Here is a 23715-nt window from a genome sequence, read left to right as displayed (position 1 = left end):
ACAGAGAGTACATTGTAAGATTGTGGCTTGAGGTAATGAAGAGTAAAAGTCTGTTCTGCAGATAAAAGATTCCCACTATTAATAAGCAACATACTAGCTGGGAACAAGAACTCAATTCAGTGTGTGTCTAGTCAACTAAGTTTCTGTACGATAAGGAAGCATGTCCTCACCTACATAAATAATTGATCAATTAGTCTAGATGAATCAACTAAGAGGAAGAGTACGAGGCCAATTTAATGATTAGTGGTTATCAGTGTACTCTCATTGTGATCTTTGCTGGGGCTGACCACATTCAATATATTCATAAACAGAAGAAGGAACGAAGAGCACAGTAAGAAATTTTTCTAAGTATATTCACTTATTCAGGGGGCAACTGTGAAGAACCGAAGACCCTAGAATGCCGAATGACAGGGCAATAAAATAGCAGATTAAATACCATATATGTAAATGTAAAGTGATGCAAGCAGGAAAGAAAACAAAACATAAAAGGAATACAAAAAGATGGCCTCCACATCGATTACTTTCACCTAAAACCAAGTTCTTAACCTTATTACATACAGTTCTATGAAACGGTCAGGTAAAAGAAAAGGGGGAAAAAAAGGAAAAAAGTCAGTCATACTGTCTAGTAATGGGCCCAAAATCTTTGTATTAATTCCTTTCTACATTCTGTGCAGTAAGCTCAAAAATACTGATGAATTTGTCACAGGAAGTACTTGTGAAAGTTTAGGATATTTACAAAAACAGAAAGTCCAAGCTAGAAATTTGTAACGGTGCTTTTTAGATTTAACAAAACAAACAAACAAACCCCCCCAAGATAATACGGTACTAAAAGAATAAGTATGCCATCCCTTCCAAAAGATGATCTAGGAAGAAGCAAAAGATTTTGAACAAGAGCAAATCTGCCAGTGAAACTATCAAGTAACAAAGAAAATCTTCAGATCTGTTTCTTTGCTTTTAGCTTGTTAAGAAAAAAAAAAACCTGCAGAAGGTATCACGATATTCTGAAGAATTTTTCCTCCTGTGTGAGAAACGGGACAAGTCTTCAAATAATTCAGAAGACACAAAGCCACAATTATGCTTTGCTTTATTACTTAATCTCCAAACCAGCTACTCTTCACAATGAAAAAAATGGAGAACTACATATGAATATCATGAGTGCGTCAGGTCAAGACTACCAGAAGAATTCCAGTGTGTGGATTTCTGGAACAAAGTAGATGGTAAGAGACCAAGAAGAAAGAGTGGAGTCAGGAGATTGGGAAAAGGAAAAAATGTTGTATTAACTTTATGACTTAAGGGTGATTTTTTTTTTTTTTTCTGTGGGATACTGAGCAGAATACATACATAGATCAAAGAGCATCCCCATCTCTGGCTTTCTTAATGATGTGGTCCATCTCTGCCCCTTTAAAATATGGTTTTTATTTTGTTAAAAAGTATAAATACTTAACTTGCTTGAAAACACTGATTTCAAAAACAGTCATGTGTTATTTTTTATACATGGTTGTTTTTAAAGTAGACTTGATATGATGATTACTTGATATTAATGAATAACAAAAATAATTACTGCTGGTAAATCCACATGCCCCAGGCCATCTTAATAGAGTCTTTATCTAATAAAGAGAGATTTACCTGCTTAAAGACTTTTAGGCTTCAGAGAATGCAACTCACTAATTTTTGCCATTTTAACTGTGTGGCTTATTTTTTGAAATCCAGGGCAGATGCACTCAAAATAAATTCTTATAAATTAGAAATTGATACAGGGCTGTTATGATCAGTTAAAGATTATAACATTAGAACCAGTTCAATTATAAAACCACAGAAGGTAGCCTCCTGGTATGAAACAATCAGTGAAAAGACTCCAGCTCAACATCTTTTTCTCATGTCCCTTCAGTGTTCTACACCAAATAAGATTTTTCCTAACATCCAAACTTGAAAAATAGTTCCTTTCATTTTTAATTATATAACTCCTTGTATATCTCTATAATTCTTTGTACAGCCCTAGATGATTCTACTTCAGCCTTGATGTTTGCAATTCTCAAATATTTGTGGCTTCACAGCTCCAAAACATTCATCTTGTAGCCAAGGTGTATGCATTTGACTCTTATGACCCACCCCCCACTCCATAAATCATACCCAGAATACCCAAATATTTTGTTGTCTTTCTTTGGAATACTGGTTAGCTTTAAAGGGCTGCTTGCTGGAAGAGCTGTCATCAGCCCACATAGCCAACACCCTTGAGTGCTCAACCTTGCTGGAGAAAGCATCAGCACGGAGGCCTACAGAAAGAGGGCTAGAGAGAAGCAGAAAGACACAAGCTTTATATACTCATAGTTTTTACTCGGACATTTACTGCAAGCAGAAGAAACTATTGGCTCTGAAAAAATGCAAAGTATTGCTAAGTATCAAACACGATGAACAGAGCCAAGTGACTAAGCCAAGGGGAACAAAGCAAAGCTTCTGACTGACTTGCTTTGCCCTTCCTCAGAATCCAAAAAGCAGATGCCTATCAGACTACAGGACAGACAAAATGTGGACAGGCTAGAGCAGTGGATGTCATTTACCTCAACTTTGTCCAGGCTTTTAACACTTCCACAATATTCTTGTATCTAAGTTTGGACATTACATTTCAAACGGGTGAATTATCAGATGGATAAATATTAGTTGAATGATTGAGTACTGATGTACTGATTAATGGGAAGCAGTGAATATGTGCAAGTGCAGGGTTGCTATCCACAGGGACCTAGGCAGGGTAGATGAATGAGCCAAATAAGAACATTAGGATGTTAAACGAGGAGAAATGTGACATCCTGTACCTGGGAAGGAAGAACCTCAGCAATGATACAAGATAGTTGCAAAGCAATGATGGACATGAGCCAGTGATGTTTCTGGGCAGCACAGGTGGCCAGCAGCATCTTGGACTGTATTGGCAGAAGCATGGTCAGTAGATTGAGGGAAGCGATTATTGCCCTTTACTCAGCACTCGTGAAATCACATCTGGAATACTGTGTCCAGTTTTGGTCCTCACAGTACAAGAAGAATATCAACTGAGTTCAACAGAGGGCAACCCAGATGGTTGCAAAATCAAGACAGCAATATCAGGAGAAGACAAAAAGTTTAATCAGATGGCATCCATGGGCATGTGAACAACTACCTGATATCTGCCCATAGAGAAAATGGTGCCAGACTCCTCTCAGAGATGCCCCACAACAGAATGAGAAGCAATGGACACAAGTGGGAACACAAGAAACTCCTCCTAGATATTAGGATTTATTTTTTTTTTAACCATTTGGGTGGTCAACTAGGCTGCCCAGACAGCTTGTGTCATTTCTATCTTTTGATGTATTCAAGACTTGTTTGAAGACCTAGAGCAACCCTGTGAGCAGGGGCTTGGACTATATGAACTCTGTAGATCCCTTCTAACCTAAATTATTCCATGATTCTATCCTACCTTAAGCTTTGTATGCTAAAAAGGAAATCTACTGTAACTATACACATATGCATAACTGTGTTTAAACAGATGCTAACAGGAAACAAATACAATGAAATCAATATCCAATTCATCACTACTGACTTTTCCTTTAAATAAGACCTCATATTGTAAAAATGGCTTCCTGAAAACAGGTTAAACGCATCTTTAAATGTGGTTGAACTGCCTGCCTGCAGGGAAAATACACAATCGAAATTATTATCTTAATTAGTAATAATGGGAGTACCTAAAGGAAAGCCAAGCAAATACACTCATTGCCTTAAGTCACTGTCCTACAAAATTCTATTCATAATCTGAGTTCCAATCTAACTTTTCTTTTGTCTCCCAACAATGGTGCCCAAAAGTCCCTTCAAGCCTTAAATTTCCCTAAGCCTTTCCACTAAATCTGAACAATGAGTCTGTGTATTCTACATGCTGGATTGTTTTTTCTTTAAAAAGACTAAATGCCCACTAGCAATGCAGAATTTTCAATCAGCCGGACACCTTCAGAAACAAGAATTTTTTGCAACTTTCAGTAGTCATGGTCAGATCTGTAAAAATTCAAATGCATTTCTATGAGTTCTTTCAATATTTCATCTGCAGGGTCTTTAAAGTGGCACCAACACATGAGAAAACTTGAAGAACTTACCATTCTTGTTCTCTTCCTACTTTTAGGTAACTCTTGAAATCCTACAGCTTCTGTTACAGTTCATTTTTCAGTATTGAAATACACTTTTTGACAGATACGCAACAAAATCTTTGACAAGAATGTATCTCGATCTTTTAATTATTCTAGCAGAAAAAAAGACAATCAATAACTGACCATAAATTAAATTTGTTTTATCTCAAGCAATTCAAAGCATTCCTTTATCCCCTCTCCTGTTCAAAGAATACCTGTGTGCACCATTTTTACATACTTACGTTTATTTGGTTGGTTATTACGTTTTATGGTTGCTCATTCAAAATAGTAAATGTCATGCCCATCTTCAAAAAGAGTAAGGAGGTGGATCCATGGAACCTACTTGATAGTCAGCTTTACTGTAGACCTCGGGAAGGTGACAGAACACATTTTCAGAGAAGCCAATTCCAGGGAGTTGAGGGGCAAAAAAGTTTTTGGGAACAAACAACATATTTACCAAAAGGTAAATCATGCCTCACCCACAACCAATTGCCTCCTATGATGAAATGATTGATTCTGTGGATACAGTACTGAATGTTGTTTGCTTTGACCTTAGCAAAGTTTGGACAGTCTTCCACAGCAGACTTTTATCCAAACTCTTGGATCCAAGCGTGAACTGAATGAGTGGACTAGAAGGTGGGTAAAAAACCACAGTGGACCACTAAAATCAGACAGTAATGGCCACTGTTCCAAAGTGCAGCTGAACTCTAGTTACAGAGTGACATTCCTCAAGGTTTGGTGATGTTTTATGTCTTTTTTAAAGACCTCAGCAATGATAAAAAACATACAGTGGTGAGACAATTGGAACACATACAGGCTGCCCAGAGAAGTTGGGGATGTCCCATCCCTGGAAGTGTTCAGGGCCAGGTTGGATGGGGCTTTGAGCAACATGGTCTAGTGGAAGGGGTTGGAACTAGATGATCTTCAAGGTCCCTTCCAATTCTAACCATTCTATGACACCCAAAGAAAGTTCACAGATGACACCAAACTGGGGGAAGTTGTTGATACACTGAGGGGTGGGGCTGCCAGTCAGAGGGACATTGACAAAATGGAGAAATGGTTTAACAGAAACCTCATGAAGGTCAAAGATAAACGCAAAGTCCTGCACCTGAGAAGGAAAAATCCCAAACCAAATACAGGCTGAAGGCCAATTGCTACAGAGCAGCTTTGCAGAAAAGGGTCCTGATGGACAACAAACTGAACATGTTACAGCAGCATGCCCCTGCAGTGTTGAAGGCTTAGCACTACTTGGCAGCATTAACAAGAGCATAGCCAGCAGATCAGAGGTGAGATTATTTCTTTTTATTACAAGTACTGTCTCTAGCTTTGAGCTCAATAATAGAAGAAAAAAGATTGAGAAACTCACCTGGGCAGAATATCATCAGTAGGGTTAACAAGTTAAAGCACAGGATTTATGAGGAGAGGGTGAGAGAGCTAGGTTTGTTCAGATGGAAAAAGAGAAGTCTAAGTATGGTGGTGAGGTATCAAATGACTTTCCAGTCAGCTAAAGCAGGGTTATGGAGAAGATGAAGTCAGACTGTTCTTGGAGATGTACAGTGAAATGTTGAGAGGCAACAGTTAAAAGTTGTATTCTGAATGAATTTAAAGACAAAAACTTGCCAGAATGAGAGTAGTTAAGCACAGAACAATTACCCAGAGGGGCAGTGCAACCTCCTTCCTTGGAGATAAAGAAAGATTTGACTGAATGATGCACTTAAAAGCCTAATCTAGCTTTTACATTAGTATTCTTTTGAGCAAAAGAATGGTCTCCAGATATGTCTTGCAACCTAAATTATGTTTTGATTCTTGCAATGAAATAATTAGCAGGCGTGAAGTATGAATAGCCATGTGCAGGCTCCAGACCTCATTCATTGAGATGAAAACAGCAGCACACCAGTAAATCTGTATTATGTTTCTGTCTGCTGACTAAAGGAGGATCATGAGGATAATAATAAATGTGCATATATTAGAGGGTGGGGTAGCTTCATATAGGCACATGAGACTACAGAACACTGAAGAAAGAACTGGACAAAAAGTAACCAACTATTGGATCTCCCATTTTCAGTATAGTGAATCAAGATATAGTTCTACAACTTATTAAAGAGAAGACAAACACCACCTTGAATCAGAAATACTCCCATTACTCATTATAGGAGACCTCAATAACGCAAGCGAGATATCACTGAAGAGCAAATAGGTATCTTGGGATGTAGTCAACAAAAACCTTTCTGAAATGATGTAGTAAGTTGCTTCTAAGTTTGTACAGTCCACATCATTCATGCAGCACGTCTGCACAGTGCCAACTCAAAATTAAAATTCTTGGCACCCATTCAAATATTCTGATTCTATCCATTCCACTGACAATGGGAGAACAGTGCTCCACAGATTATTTATTGAAGATATTCCCATGTATATTTATAAATAACGTTCATCTCCAAAAAAGGCCCTGTGTCTGCAAACTATCCAAAGAAAAAAAAGATACACTGCATTTCTCTTCTACATCTTTCGCGCTTCAACATAGTAGTGAAACAATGCCCTTATTTCCCTCTATCCTTGGGAAGGGATAAAGGAGGGGGGGGATAATGCGATGCCTAGATTCACAGGATACAAACAACCTCTGGGATTTTGGCAGGGTGAGGACAGAGTTTGGCTGCTTTAGAGCATTCCCTGCTTCCACCCAGACTCACGTGCATGCTGAATCTGTGAGATACAGAAAAGGAAGGAGAAAAGTTTCTTCAGCTCTCCCATTAGCTACATTCTCGGAAAGGAAAAAAGTTTCTTCAGCTCTCCCATTAGCTACATTCTCGGAAAGGAAGAGTTGATTGTGCCTTGCTCTTTAACTCTCTCCCTAACTCTTGTTCTTATTTGTGAAGATTTCTCAATGAAGCCAACAACCATGCCAGTGGAATTTGTGCCTTGTCACATATCAACTTCTACTGTCTGTAACAGATGCTGTCAGCCTGACTAGATTCCTGGTTTTGAAGATAAAGAAATACATATTTTCTCTTACGGCAATGTTTTAACTTTCTTTCCTCCTAAATTCTTTTATATCAGCCCAGAAGTGTAATAACTTGAACTTAAGTCTGCCACAGCTACTGATTGGCCTTTAATGCAAAGTCAAGTATCAACTTCCGGAAATAAAGAAAAATGACAAATTCAAGAGACAGTAGCTGAACACTGCAAAATTCCAGAAAAAAAGAAAACATTAGTTGTTGCGAAGACAAAGGACCTTTCATGATGTACCCATCACCATTCTTAATGAAGAAGTATGAGAATATTCAGAGGTGGACTAAACCTGAGGGACCTGAGTGAAGACAGTTAATGAGAGTAGTGGTTACCAGGCACAGTGAAAACATAGTTTACTGGCTTTAGTGAAACACACAGTGTAGTATGTGAACTCAAAAGAAGATGCCAAAGCTTCAATCAAAGTTAAAATTAAAAGCCAAAAACCTCAAAAAACTACTTCGAAATGGATTTCCTTCATTGTTTACATAAGATAATTCTCCTCGTACATAAGATGCTGCAGAATCACCTTAGTCTAATTTACTGAATAATATTCTTGTTAAAATAACACATCCTATTGCTAGAACAAAATTAGAATGCATTTTAAAGCTGACCAAAAAAGCAATAAGAAGACACATACTTGATTTACCTGTATAATTTTGCCTAGGTGACGCAAACACCTGATCAGAGTTACTGTACTCTAAAAAACACAGCTGCAAACCAGAGAAAAACCTACCTCAGTGGTGCTACTGGAAGGTTCCAGTCCAACCATATTGGCTTGTACCAGCTGCTGAAGAAGTTGTACTTGAGCCACGCTGAGGAAGAAATCCAGGTTTGTTGTCACATTCACCTCCAAAGAATGACCACACACCAAAATTTCCTGTGGAGAAATTTAGGGAAATATACAGCTACTGGGGAAATAATTTTTAGCTTCTATCGAACTGTATTGTGACTCTCTGCTGTAGTCAATGCTTCAACATTGTATGTAGATCAATTAGGTCTTTTTAGGAGAAAGTAGTCTCTCAGCCTTCTAAACAAGGATGTGGCTTATTCTTTGCTTTGCTATCAACAGCATAACTCTTAAGACAAATTTTGCAAGAAAAGTATCTTGTGTGTAAGGTCTTGTTTCCATCTCTTGGTAGTATCAAACAGTGGACTGTCAGATTTTGTTTTTTATTTCCTGGCAATGACTACAATTCTCCTTTCCTTCCAAGAAAAGCATGTACTTTTATTTTTTTTTAACATAAACTCTCCTTGATTTATAATGAAATCATGTGTTGGAACCCACTGATAACCAACCTGATTGATTTCTCTTTGCTTGTAAACCATTGTTAATACCTTGGCAAAGCCAGCTGGATGGCCACTGTTTTACTGGTGTTATCTAGCACAAAAGCAGCTCTTCACCACTGTTGTCAAGTGATAAAGAGATGAAAAACAGAACCAATGCAGAAGGGTTGCTTAATAAGTAGAAGCACTACCCCTTCTCACGAGAAGGTTGCACAACGTTCAAGCTCTTCACCATCTAAACTAGACCTCTCCATCAGTGAATAGATAACAAGAAAAATGTGTGCACAGAAAACACTGAAATTCTTGAACACGAGCATTAGTAAAGGTCAGAGATTTTTTTTGAGTAACTTCTATGCATCCTAGCCACTCCCTAAGCTTCCTACTTCTTTTTCACATTAAATAATTTTCCATTTGCCCTTGTGATGACACTTTACACAAAATATGAAGTTGTCAATTTTTTCTTTCTATGTCCATTAGCTATTATTTTTGCAACAATGTACACTTATTGCACATTGCAATACACACCTAATACCCTTTATACTCCTGTACCAGTTTTGCTCTTCCCAGGAGGTAGCTGTTATGAGAAATATTCCTTGTGAGCTGACAAAAACTTTCCGATATTTCCCCTACATAAAATGTTTTAAATTCTTGAGCTACAAACTAATGACAAAAAGGGAGACAATACCTTTTGTGTAACATTCTTCACAGACTAATCATTAACAAGCTGACCCACAGACTAGTAAAAGTGATCGTAATCTTTAATACCTTGAAGTACCCACAGTAATGGCTGGGGAGTGGATGCTTTGTGGAAATTTGTGGGCTTGAAAATCTGACTAAAAGAACTTGGCTCAACTTTCTTCTTATAGGTAGTGTATAAATTGCATTTTTAGGTTTCTTTACGAGAAGCTTGTTAATACAATGTTTTGCAATGTTGTACTATAGCACCTCTTCTCAACACCTTTCCATCACAAATATTTTAAAAATATTGCTGGAAATCATTAAAGGATTCCTATTTTCTGAATTGCAAACAGGCTTATCTACCTCTGGACAGGCTGCCTTTAGTATTGAATGCTATACACAAATTCTTTCTCCAGCAGAGAAAGAGCATTTCAGCTAGTAATTAAGACTTTTTTTTTTTTTTTTTCAGTTGGCGATCTCTGTATTTGAAAACACCTGGACACTTAAAATGGTGGAACAGTAAAATATTAAGATTATCAACATATTAAAAGTTATGCTATTTCTGTTCACATTTTTTACTAACCTCTGGGTGTAAATTCTCTGCAGCATCAATTTTTGTAAAAATAATTGCAGGAGCTGCAGTTATTCGAACTGTGAAATCTGTTAAAATTGGAGTTAAAATTGCTCTCCTCTCCTGATGACGCCTTATGCTAAAAAACAAACAAAAAACCAAAAAGATTAAATCGCATTATAAATTGTTGGGCGGCAAAACCTCATATTCTTCTTTACATCCAGCACGTAGCACGAAACTGCTTCAATACCAGTTTGGCATTTGATTGTTACCTCAATAAGCAGTAAATATCATTACACATCAAGTTTTTTCCAGTCCTAAAGGCAGACTTCTACCTTCATTTCACAGAAAAAGTATGTCTAGATATTTAACTCTTTAATCCAACTTCAGGTAGACAAATTTGATGTTTGACATTGCTTCTATTGTTTATGAACTAATCAAAACCATTTGAACAAAGATACAAACTTTATTACCAGTATTTTTCAAACTCGCCTGTGGATGCCCTTCATTTTATGAATAGCTGTCCTGAAGTCTGCATAATATTTGAATTCATACATTAAAACTCTGTGGTGAAAAAATTCTGCATACAACATAACTGACACAAAAATCAGAGAAATGAAAAATTAAACTAGCAAACCCCATGAAACTCCAGTGCTTGCACATTAACTTTGTAATAACTGTTGCTGAAGATGTTTAAAATGCCTTGAAAATTGACGGGTGTCAGACTTCCTCCACTCCTTCTGTCACTGGTTGCTCTTAGTTGGTACCTTTTCATCTAAATATCAATGTTTGCTTGCCAAGAATATTTGTGTCATTAAGCTTGAAAATTACATTTGTTTTCGAGCTGGGTGGTTTGTTTTTTTTTGTTTTTTTTTGTTTTTTTTTTTTTTTCCTTTAACCAAATACTGAGCCTAGAGGCACAACCCTGTTACATTTGGATCACTAATAGCTTATGACAACACATTCCAAATAGCCAGAATCTTCTGGGTCAGGTCAAATAAACTATTGCCACAAAATGCCATCCGAGAGCCTCTGATCAGTTAAAAAAAAAATGTAATGAGATCAAGATGGTGCTCAGCCCCTAAAAAGAGGATGCAGTTCAAATTCCTGGGAGAACCCTTCCATCAAGATTTTTTTTTTGATAATTCTTTTTATCTATCATCATCTATAGGAATGCTAAATACCTGAATTTCACAAAGGAGAACTTATTTGAAGGTAAGTTTTCCTATGCTTACAAAATAGAAAATTATCAACTATGCAAGCTAAAAGTATACACTAAATTATGCAATGATCTATCATGATATGAAAGAAAAGACTGAACTACATGACCATATAGAAGAAGAGAATAGATCTATGCAGGACTCTTCAGATACATCTGCATGTCAGGTATCTGCAGGGGGCCTACAAGAAAGCAGGAGAGGGACTTTTTACAAGGGCACGTAGTGATAGGACAAAGGGTAATGGCTTCAAACCGGTAGATTTAGATTAGATATAAGGAAGAAATTTTTCACTATGAGGGTGGTGAGGCACTGGAACTAGTTGCCCAGAGAAGTTGTGGAGGCCCCATTTCTGGAGGCCAGGTTGGACAAAGCTTTGAGCTACCTGGTCTAGTGGAAGGTGTCCCTGCCCATGGCAGGGGAGTTGGAACTAGATGATCTTTAGAGGTCCCTTCCCACTCAAACCCTTCTATGATTCTACGATCTTGCCATCTCCGGTCATTGAGACACGGCAGACATTAGCATAAATTGCAGAAGTGAGCCAGACACATGAACTACGCAATTAGACAATTAGTCCTTACCATCAGCTAGAGTTATCCATGTTAACATCATTAAACAACATGGTTTTATGCCTGTCTGTGCAGAAATCTCTGGACTGCATAGGAATAGGTAATTAAATCTCTTGATTAAGAACAGGTATTGATATACATAGTCCAGCAGAGGTAATGGTTCTGAAATGGACTCTGTTGAAAAGTACACAATCTCAAAGCCTGATTGTTTGTAGGCCAAGAGTTAGGCCAAAAAAGAAATTAAATAGAATTACAGTCAAATATGATATCTGTCAAGTTCAAAAGATTCAAAATCCATACACGGCAATTTACTGCTCAGACTATTTTGATTTTGATGCTTCAGATTCTACTAACAATTTGCTAAGTGTCCTCAAAACATGCAGAAAGCATGGTGATCTATAAGGGAATATAAACTGTCAGATGTGGGTAGGCCTTAAAGCTTTTCAATTTATTTAGGACAACAGCATACAGAAGTTAACAGTAGATGCTACAGACCATAGAGCTAGTAGTTACTAATCACTTGCCTAATAAACTTTCACTTCAAATGACCTTCACAAACACTGCTGAGCAGGCTGCACACTGCTGTAAGTAGTATGCAGTATGCTTAAGAGCAAGCCAATTACTGAGTGTGAGAAAACTACCATCTTACGTCAAAAGCTTTAACATTTTGGTCAGCTGTAGCTCTGCTGGTCTGTAATGATGTTTTTAAAGCAAGATTGGTCTAATTAGATCTCCAAATTAGAAAGCAGACCCATTAGCGGTTAGTGGTTTCTCAGTCTTCAACTGAGAAAATGGTCTTAAGATTTTGCCAGTTCTACAAAAGCTTCTCTCCCTGCCATCACCTTCATTTTAAATTTAAAACAGATGGCTTTCTACCCAATTTCTATTCCCCTTCACAATAGCATGAAAAAGAAATGCCTTTGTTTTTGAGGAATATGGAAGAGCTAAATAGTAGAACAATTCTATGAGAGAACACACAGCTATACATTAGAAAACTTCCACCTGAAGGGGCATAAAACTGCTAGTAAGTATGATTTCAATATATGAAACAGAGCTATAAAGGCAAGTTATTTGTTGAACCCCCACAACCGGTTCTCTTCAGTCTTTGTTCAAATTATTTTTCAGCTCATACATATTCCCATTTCTTCATTTTCAAATGTCTTTCTAGTAGATACCCAGCACGCTGCATCTTAAAGGACTTTTTTTGGTAATACAGATTGATTGCCGATTTCTTTTTTTTATTTTAAAATCATCTTATGTGGTATCTTTGTCCTGTTCTACTTACTTTCTGCATTTCCAGTTGGTGAATTTGAACCTCAGCCAAATCAAGTATTAGCAAAATAATTGTAAGTACAAACAGAAGGCAAACAGAGCTCAGTAAATAATGACGGGAGAGGATATGAGAAAGAGCACAAAAGGAACAAAGAAACAAATTCCACTTTGAATTATTAAGTCTTCCACACTGCACCTAAGTGCACCGTTAACTTAACACAGGTGTACGCCACATGAGCTTATGAAAAAACTTGATTGTGAAGAGCGTAATGATGGCTCTATGTCTGCAGCACATTCATTCCATGGTTCATTTATGCATCTGTTATATATTTGTCTTGGAAAAAAAAGGAAAAGCTAGTACTTTTAGAGATGTTAAAGCAGTTGATCATCTACACTTAAAAGTACAGCACATTTGAAAGACCATATGCTAACACAAAGCAACAAGGCAGCAAAGTATTTGTGATAAGGCCTGGAGGTGCCTTTTACTTAGTGCTGACTTTGCGCTGTATCTGCACGATAACAACTCTGGTTATGGACCACAGATCCACATTGTAAAAGCACTGGACAAAAATGCTCTCTGTCCTCAAAGGCTTTCAATTTAAGTATAAGAAAAAACACACCCACACGCAAACAGGGAAGTAAAAGGGAACAACTACCAGAATCATAGGTAATGATATCATACAGTGGCAACCTGAAAGCTGTCTTATGAGTTTTTATATTACAGTATAATAGAAAAGCATTTTTTGGGAAGGATTTGGAAAAAGACACTGCAATAACTTCGTGAATGTTCACAGGAAATGCCTCTGTAACATATAGGTTGGCCTAGGAGCAAGCAAGAAAGTGCTTCTTCGAAAATTCAATTCGGCAGCCCTGGTAACTGGTATGATAAGGTCTGATGAGCAGTGAGTGTAGATGTGTCAAAGCAAATGAAAGACGACACATAAGAGGAAATGGATAGACACAGAAGTCTAGAAGTACCTTGAAAGCAAAGACATATCTAATGATTAATATGACAAAAAATGTTCTGCGAAAAGAGAAAAAATGTGAAGAACAGAATTTTGTAATCAAAGCAACAATATTTCATTACATCAAATCAAATAATCAGTATTTGATTACATCCACTCAGAAGCACGTTGAATTTATATGAGGAGGAAGGACTGCCAAAGAGATGATGTTACACTAATTAAGGAGGTGCGAAGATGTGAGACTGGATAAGCTGTGAAAATGCAGAAAAAGGACTATAACTTGGACACCTGATGTGGAAAAAACTAAATGAAACAAACAGAAAATACTAGCCATAGCTAAAAATAACCCAGATGTGAAACTTAGAAATGTTTGCCTGATTCTTAATTATATTTTTTTTCTTAGTAATACTAAATCTAGAGTTTGAGCCCTCATATACTTAAAAAATACATAGGTCAGGGAGAAACATACACATTCAATACACGAGTGACAATCAAGACCTCATTTATGCCAAGTGAGTTTACTATCTGCAGAGAGACAAATCCTCGCAAAGAATTCTGCAACCTGAAAAACCAAATATTAGCATGGAATAGACCACAATCAAATAGTGTTCTCCGGTAGTGAGGTACGCAAACCCGAAGATATTAATGGTTAGCACCCTAACTTAGGACTTATGAAAGATTTTTCTCTTGCAGGTTTCCCATGTAGTTGTATAAACCAGTTAATCCCCGATTCACAAATGTACTAGGATATATAACTACTAATGACATCATCATGTCTCAGACCTCCATCTCCCAGCAGCCAGAACAGTTCACATCCTTTCAGCTGTCTGAGGTGTTGCAAAGACACACTGCGAGACAGTGAATTAGCATGGCAACATTTTGAAGACTAACTCATGACCAAAATTAGACAATGAACAAACGTATACCATCTAGCTGTACAGAACGACTATTATACAATTATGCCTCAGTAAAGCTAATTTCCATCTTATTAAGAATGCCGTGCAACTTTTCTTTGCTGTGGATTAATGCAGAAAATAACATACTCCATCTTATTGAGTAAGGTTTTGTACAGTATGAATACAAGCAAAATTTCAGGTACAATAAACACAGCGACTGAAATACAGGACTGAATACAACTGCACTGCATTTTATTGCAAAAGAGGCACAGGGAATGCCCCTACTTCCCTAGACATGGATCTACTGATCACTTTTTTCTGGTCTTCCTTGTTAGAACTTGACAAGCTGCACTTCAATGTTCCAAAAAAGCATGAAAATGAAAACTATTCAAAGAAAAATCTGCAGGAAACCTTTCTGAGGATCCTTGCAAAGCAGGAGTGGTATTTTGTTCAATTTACAACAGATCATTGGCTCCCTGACGTACTCAATGAGAGTTGCAGAGAGCTGTTCCAGATGGTGGTATGCCAAGGACAAAACTGTAATGCAGTATATTGCCACACTCAATTCATTACCACACAGAGAAGTAATGCTTTTAAGCTCAATTAATTTTTTTTTTTTTTTTTTTTTTTTTTAAGCAGAGTTTATTCAGGCTGCAGGAAGCAGAAGTTGCTGCTGGGAGCTGTAGAAGGATTGCACAGGGACGGGGGCGAGGCCTCCAGAGAGGATATATTTCTTTATTTCCTTCAGGGCTGTTTTTTTTTCCATTGAGAGGAGGGAGAGGGAGGAGGAGATCTGCAAGCTGAAAAAGCAGTTTTCAATCAAGAAAACTTCTTTTGGTTAAGTACTCCCAGTTCCCCACATGCTGTTTGGTAAAGGGAATAAATGTAGACAGGTTTCATTTGTACATAACCTTATTAGAACTGTCTGACTGTTTCCAGTATTCTTTTTATATATTACACCATTAGGGACTTTTTTATAACATCTACAGTGAAGTATAAACATTTCATAATGGGAAGAGTTATGATCCCTGATCCTCAGTACAGCACAGCATTCGGACATTTTTTGCTGAGAGGGAGCATCCACACTACCGGAATGCTCCAGTTCCCCCATTCTTCTTGGGGTGAGGCAAGTGTGCCTCCTGTGCGGAGGCACAGGAGGCATCACACCAGCACTTCACAACAGCCCCTCTTGAAGAATTTTACACTAAACACCTTGAAATATTCAACACTTACTGTCAAAGCAAGATTGTTTGCTTTCTAATTTACAATGTAAAAGTTTTAAAAAAATTCAAACCCAGAAGATAAAGTACTAAAAATATTGAACTCCAGAAAAAGTAGTGCGAAAATCTGAAGGATTTACTTTCTGTGTAAAGATTGTTAAAGTATTTAAATGATAAATTATGTCAACAGCTTTAAAATATTTGTTTGTATGATATGCATAGATCTTATATTTAGATTGATTTGTTTTCATGCAAATTTTTAAAGCAAGACCAAATTTCAACCCAGCAGACTAAATTATATTATACTCTATTTCAGAGTATATATTACAACTATTATTTTTTTTTTTTTAAATACAGTGATGCTTTTAGAAATGGGAATGGAAAATGAATGGCTGGTATCTACGCTGAAGTCTTCTATAAAGTAACTGTATGAAATACTTGGATATAGGTTGGATGCTATACTGCACCACATAGCACCTAAGAATTAAAAAATGAGGGAAATGGATCTCAAAAAATAATCTTAGAACCCAGTGAACCTAATAAACTAGAACACTGGGTCTAAACGATAAGTAAAACCAAATAGAAGTATATTAAAACCAAACAAAGAAATGAACCCTAAAATAACTCAGTAAAAATAATTCATTATGTTCCAGGTTAAACATGTCTAAGAAACGTGAAGAATTAAAAAAGAAAACAGTATCACAAACAGGTCAACGAATAAAGCTTCTGTGGTAGTTGCAGGAAATCTTAAGATAAACTTCACCCTGAAAACACTAAGCACCATGTAAAACACCATGCAGCCACCCTCTTGGTGCATACTGGAAACATCTCAGTGGATGGCAGAGTTCAATGCAGGTTCCTCCAGTTCTCAACACAACACTTCCACAGATCATAAAATAAACCCAGATGCAGCAAAACTGACTGCCAACTAAAAAGCAAAAATGCGAACATCCTGAAAAAGAACTGTAGTAAATGTGTAAAATTCTAAGCCAAAAGCAGAAGAAAACACTCGTACCAACCTTTTCTTTAAACAAATTCAAGCTGGAATTAAAATACTGTATTGTATAACAGGAATAAAGAGCTAATTTATGTAATTACAACTGACCTAAATTAAAACCCAAGTAGAAGATTCATTCAAAAAGCAATTTCAAAACCAACATACTTGTCAAATATAATAAAATTTGATTTTGGAAGTCTGCTGAGGAAAAGAAGAATGTCCAAGTAGTTCTAAAAAAAAAAAAAAAAAAAAAAAGAGAACTCAGATTACCTGTAACAGCTGCTTCCCTTATTCTTATCTTGATAGCTTTTCAGGAATCCCACCAAATTTCCTATCCAATTCTATAACCATAAAAATCAGACCAAAGTGTGCTGGCAATATGATTTCAGTCACCACTGAGAAGGAGAAGGAAAAGCAGTTCCTCAGGGGCTGGTTTTGCTATGTTAGCTTAACTTGCGAATTGGCCAGAAGTCTTTCGGAGATTAATGTCATCTTATCTTTCAAGAAATGCCAGTGGTCCTGTGTTGTTTTGTGGAAAGAACTTCATGGACAACTTGCCCAACATCAAGGCCCAATTAGAAGGTCATACACATTTGTTTCAAGAATTTAAGAGAAAAATTGTCTATGGAGTTATGTTAGTTTAAAAAAAATCGTCAAAAGACAGAAAAGAACCGGGTGATCTTATAAACGAAGAACGTTACTATTACTGTGTTTAAATTTTTATCTGTATTCCTGTCACTCCTTATGGTTTTATCATTACTTTGGTTAGATCTGCTTTTCCTGCCCTCTGTTTTTCAATGATAAACTGGAATTTATTCTTCATTGCATCTTTTTCCTGCACGCACTCCTCCAAAGTGAGCTTATTTGCTCTCTTGGTTTTCCATCACTTCATTACATAGGAAGCTCAGTCTGTGTGCCATCCTCACGTAGCTTCTTTTGCTCACTTTCAGAAAAATCTCTGAGAGTCCGCTCATCTTCCCTTTTTTTGAAAATCAAACCAGCAATAGTTCAATTTGCCTTTCCTTAGCTACAGTGTAACAACAATAGTAATATGCATTTCAAATCACAGAATCACAGAAATTTTCAGAGTTGGAAGGGACCTCTAGAGATCATCTAGTCCAACTCCCCTGCTAAAGCAGGATTGCCGAGAGCACATTACTCAGGACTGCATCCAGGCGGGTCTGGAAAATCTCCAGAGAAAGAGACTCCACAACCTCCCTGGGCAGCCTGTGCCAGTGCTCTGTCACCCTCACCGTAAAGAAGTTTTTCCGTGTATTTGAACGGAACTTCCTGTGTAATCCAAAACTCCACGTAAATATCCTTGTAATGTAAAGCAAAACCAACACGATTATTTGATTCTGATACACTGCAAATGATATCTGCAGTGTTTGTGCTATGTAATTCTAGAAAATAATAAGTTAAAAACTGCCTACCTACTGGCCATGTTCCATTCAAGTGCTGGATTTTGAGAATTTCTTTCACTCTCTGTCAAAACCCCTCCTTTTCCATTTTCCTTCTCTGGTTTCAACTGATTCCAATGAGCAGTACCAATGTTTATAGATTGAAGATCTACTTGATATTGTCTGTCTTCAACCTCTGATCCAGGGTCTCGAAGTATTCCAAGATTCAGTGCTCTCCTGCAACACCAAAGGAAAAATTAAAAGAAAAAAAGAAAAGAAAATAATCAAAGGTCAAAATCAGACTGATCAGTTATTAATTACGATACAAAATTAAGAAAATTAAGGTATCAATTTTTGCCATTCTTGACTACATCTAAGCATTATTGTAAGTCCAGATCTCAGATCTATATGAGATAAACCCATTGACTTCACTGCACTTTCAATCAGCTCCATATAAGCAACCTTATGGGGAAGCAGGACTAACTCATATCTACCGAATAGATAAAGAACGTCACATTCAAGTCCTCAAAAACAACAGCTATGTATCAGTATTATGAACAACTGTATTGTGAGACAATTGTTCCACCCTTCAAACTTATCAAAGAATAAAAATTAGAAAGAGCATTCCAAGATGATGGAAAAAACAAACTTTTTAACATGGAATTTCACTACAGTGCTTTGTTATTAAAATTCTTCTGAAATATGAGAAAAAACATTTTTGAGTGAACCACATTACTTGTGGATTCTCCTAAATTCTACCACACTAGATTTCACGGAGTATTTCAATCTTGAGCTGAGCTTGGGAAACAGTCACACCCGACTTTGACAGAACATTCAAGAGCTAATGGATGGGTGGAGGCTGCTAAGACCATTCGGTTTTACCAGCGACCAGTATCAGAGGAGTTTCCTACTACTGTTTGTCTTCTGCTAATAAGCACTAGTAAATCTTCCAAAAAATTATCTTGCCCTTTCAACACTAGGAACAATACAGCTTTATGCACACTGCTCATTTGATACTATAATAAAAATGCACAATTGAACTTATCACTGTTTTTCAAAACAAGCCAGTAAAGGGAGGAAGGGGATCTTAATTTTTTTTGCTTTGAATCTATGATCATGTTAAATTGTAGTCTATTTTTATTGATTTCATACATCTGAGCTGAAGCTTAAGCTTCTTATTTGCATATGCCATCCAATCTACACTTCCGTTCTAGGTTGTTGTCATTTAGTATATAACCGCTGTCTCCACAGAGAACTTAATAATTCTGCAATTTGTTTAATCATGATGCTAACAATCTAAAAATAAATAAGGATTAAAGCAGCACATCTCAACCTATGATGCATCTAAGTACAGGTATGCAATCTATAGCTATGCAACCTATTTCAAAGTGCAATCCCAAGGCTGCCCAAATCCAAACACAGTTGAAACTGCTAATACCGTTGCCATTGTCACCAACAGAGCATGTTAGCAGTCAAGAAAATTAAGTAATTAATTGTATCTACCCACAGAGGTATGTGAATGGCAGGAAAGCCAGTTTGATCAAGTCACTCCTGGTGAGGCAGTGTGATGGCATTGTTCCGTAGCCCTATAACTTTCTTAAATGCTTAGCAGAAATACACTGAAAATCTGTTATGTCAGTAGTGGTATTTCAAAATTAAATGTGGTTTCTTAAAACTCAAGAATGTGTTTGTCAACTTTCCACATAGAGAGATCTAACCACAACAGTTGTGTCTCTTATTAGAATCACAGAATAGTTTGGGTTGGATGGAACCTTTAAAGGTCATGTAGTCCAACCTCTCCTGCAATGAGCAGGGACATCTTCAACTAGAGCAGGTTGCTCAGAGCCCCATCCAACCTGATCTTGAACGTTTCCAGGGATGGGGCACCTACCACCTCTCTGGGCAACCTGTACCAGTGTTTCACCACCCTCATTGTAAAAAATTTCTTCCTTCTATCTAATCTAAATCTTCCCTCTTTTAGTTTAAAGCCATTACCCTTTGTCCTATTGCAACATGCCCTGCTAAAGCATTTGTCCCCATCTTTCTTACAAGCCCCCTTTAAGTACTGGAAGGCCGCAATAAGGTCTTCCTCATACCTGTTGTACAGAGGCACCTGGGAAGTTGGGGTGGGCAAGGAGGGGGTTCGCCTGCCACCCTGAGTGTTGACTTGCCTCCATTCACTCCTCTCCTTTAAGTTACTGCTTTCAGCCTGGTGGGGGGGAGATACAGGACCCCCTTGATCCTGTTTTTTTTCTGGTGGCTGTTCCTGTTTCTTTCTCCGTCAGGGTAGAGCATGGTTTCACCAGTCTTTCTCTTTTTCAGGTTTCCTGATGCTCCTTAACCTTGCCACTTCCTCTCGTAGCTCTGCCACCAGACTGAGCAAATCGTCCACCTGGTCACACCTCACACAGCTGTTCTCGCTACTGCCATCTGTTACCAGCAAAAGGCTCTGGCACTCCCTGCAGCCCGAGGCCTGGACGGCTGCATGTTTTCGTGCAGCTCTGCCTGGGATGCCACATCCATTTCGCCGAGTGCAGAGGGCATGACCTTCTGCCACGTGGATACCATAGTTAAGCTCCTTCTGAGAAGGTGATGACCATCAATAGAACTCATCTCTTGAGCTGGTAGCGTCACTATGCCCTTCCTACGCACCTTTCCATGTGAACTGCCGCACAAACTACTGCACCAAGCCATGCCCTGTTGGCAGGACTCCCGGTCTCTTGTGCTCCCCAGGCTACTTTTCATAGGCATGGGGGAGGTCGCAGCTGCTCCAGCAATGCCCAGGCCTCCTCAGCGTCTCCCATGAGAGCTGCCAGCTCCTCACCGTTCTCTCTGCTGTCCCAGCCTTTCCCTGCCTCAGGAAAAGCCCCCATACACTGAGATCTGCCACTTTTTGGCAGGCTGGGCCAAGCTCCACAGCAACTCCCCTTGGTGACTGACAGCTAGTTTCCCTTACCCAGCGTTTACATCTCAAATATAGGAGATTTATTATTCTTTCTAGCCACCGTTTCATCAATATGAAAGCAGTTCTGTTTTGTTTTGTGTTTTTTTTTCTTTTTAAAAAAAACCATGGTAGATTATGTAAATAGACACTGGCTCATACAATACTTTGTCTAATGCAAGTAAATATTGGAATATATATTTTGTGAAATACTACTGAAAATAAAGCACCAAGTTACATATTTTATGAAATCTGCTTAAGGATATAAAATACATAATATGATACTAATTTCACCTGCTGTCATGGTTAGAGAATCCTTCTCTCCTGTACTTCACAGTAAAAAATATTTTTCATTTGTTCTTTTACGAGCAGCTTGATAACTTGCATTAAGCTGCACCCAGCACTATATTCCTTATGCTTGTTCAGCACAACCATGACCTTGTGAACCAAATTCCTAGAGGAAAATGTGGCTGTATGTGCCAATCTGAAACCCTGTGACAATGGCTTTCTTCCCCTCATAAATTTACTTATTTAAATATAAACCCCAATGGAATCACTCTTCGGCACACATTTTTAGGTGCAGCAAAATACACAGAGGTACTATCCAGACACAAGGTACTAGTGCATTGCACTGCTGGTATCATATTTGTCCATTGGATCTTTTTTTATTTGATCCAATTAATTTTGTAAAATTTGAAGGACTGGATAATATTTGTACTACTTTGGGTATCACAGGCTAATACTTTCAAACTGATATAAAATGTGCATTTTAATTCTGTTCCTACTATTAACAATTTCCTATATGTAATACAAAACTATTCCTCTGATCCTTTAGATGCACCTTTGAAATCCAAGCAAACAAATTGTGTTTCTACAGATTACCCATTTCAAGAAAAACATATTTTACACATACATGTAAAATACGAGGACTAGTTATTAATGCCTTGATGTTTCAATTAAGCTGGTTATTGCTTTCAAAAAGTACGTTCTGCCAGTTTTACACAAGGATCAAAATATAGCCTTTTCCCAAATAAATTATATACATACAGGTATTTACACAAGCACTCATTTCTGGTTTTCCATGTCAACCATTTTCCTACTTCACTATCCTATCTGAACCTTTTGGCAGGTGGTATAGAATACAACAGTTGGTCAATAATACAGTAAGATCATAAGCAACCAAAGACAACCATAAGTGTGTAACAGGAAACACAGCTTTAATGTTTTTCTTTTTAAAATTGATTTAGTCTGGGTCAGGCTTTTTCTATGTTTATATAAGAAACAGCTCATGTTGAACCAGTTACGACATGCTGCTGAATAGGCATAATTCTGAGACCCACTGTAAAGAAGTTAAATCTATTCACTTATAGCTCATCTGAGACCTACAAAAAGCTAAACAAGCCAGGAAAATGGCATTTAAAGACTATAAATTATGTAACGATTAAGAAATATTCACAGACTTTACACACAACGGCTAATTTTTGTTAGCGCTTACTAGATCTCCGTGTGCACTGACTTCTGCTTCCAGGTACAGAGATGTTAAACCTATTTATCCAAATTTCAATTATTAAACGTTTTGTCTGGTGGTAGAAGATTCTTCCTATTCTAATTTAAAAAGGAAACGGACAGTAAGCTTGGATGAATATATATCTTTTACTTTACAGGGGCAAAACCAGTGGCACCGTGGATACAGATGCTATGCAAGAGGACCACTTCCTCTTCTGCTTAAGCTTGTGGTGTCCTGACCCAAATGTAGTCTGAAAGCCCATCACCTACAAATGAGACGTGACTGAACTAGTGTAGAAATCACAGCAATATTTATCACTGACCTAATGCTCTTTAACTGCCTTTTTCCCGATTCTATTCAATAAATTTTCCTGACTTATTCTCCTCAACAAGGCCATCGAATAAGTTATACCAAAAATGGGAAATTGAAACAACTGTTTCTTAGGGAAGCAACAGTCCACAGCTCCACTGGGTGTGAGATGCCTAAGAAGGGCACAGAACAAAAATGTGGTAGAGCTAGAGCATCTGTGATAACAGAACTGGCCTTTGAAAATTCTGAGCTTCTATCAGTAAAACCCCAGATAGGAATCAGCTTTCCAAAGAAAGGTAACTGTTTTTTTTTCTTTTTTTTTTTTTCTCTTTTTTTTTTTTTTTTTTTCTTTTAAATTGTAGCAAGTAGATGCCTCTTTGTCATGGGAAAGAAGCTAACGGTTGAGCTACTGGGAGAGAAACAGAACTTCCCCAACATCACAGAACATACATAGACATGATCTTTGAACAGAAATAAAAGAAATCCTGTAGCATGACAATTTATGATGGAAGACTTGGATTTGCCTAAGTTTGAAGAGATTAAAACATGTACTTGTGAGGAAGACCGAAAGATGAATGAGAAGTTAAGGAGGAAAAAAAAGGGAGGGCACAGAAGTGGGCAAGATGGAGAAGAAAGATGGGATTGGGGCACTAATACTGAAATTAAAGAAAAGCAGCAGGTGAGAAAATTCTAGTATTGCCAGAAGAGAGGAGGAGACATCCTTAGGCAAGAAGGAAAGGT

At 37.6% G+C, this 23715-nt stretch overlaps 1 protein-coding gene across 1 annotated transcript in view; it reads right to left on the bottom strand.

Annotated features, from left to right (window-relative positions):
• The window catches only part of VPS13B (vacuolar protein sorting 13 homolog B), a 499565-nt gene that overhangs the window by 152502 nt on the left and 323348 nt on the right, over positions 1-23715 (bottom strand). Inside the window, exons 31-33 of the mRNA XM_082499631.1 lie at positions 18251-18454; positions 9694-9820; positions 7882-8025 (exon numbers count right to left, since the gene is read on the bottom strand). Of these exons, the coding sequence (XP_082355757.1) occupies positions 7882-8025; positions 9694-9820; positions 18251-18454 (475 nt within the window). The remainder of the gene's footprint in view (positions 1-7881; positions 8026-9693; positions 9821-18250; positions 18455-23715) is intronic.

Source organism: Vanellus vanellus, assembly GCF_965231255.1.
Source record: "Vanellus vanellus genome assembly, chromosome: 2".
NCBI classification, from domain to species: Eukaryota; Metazoa; Chordata; class Aves; order Charadriiformes; family Charadriidae; genus Vanellus; species Vanellus vanellus.
This window is presented reverse-complemented; position numbering and strand designations above follow the sequence as displayed.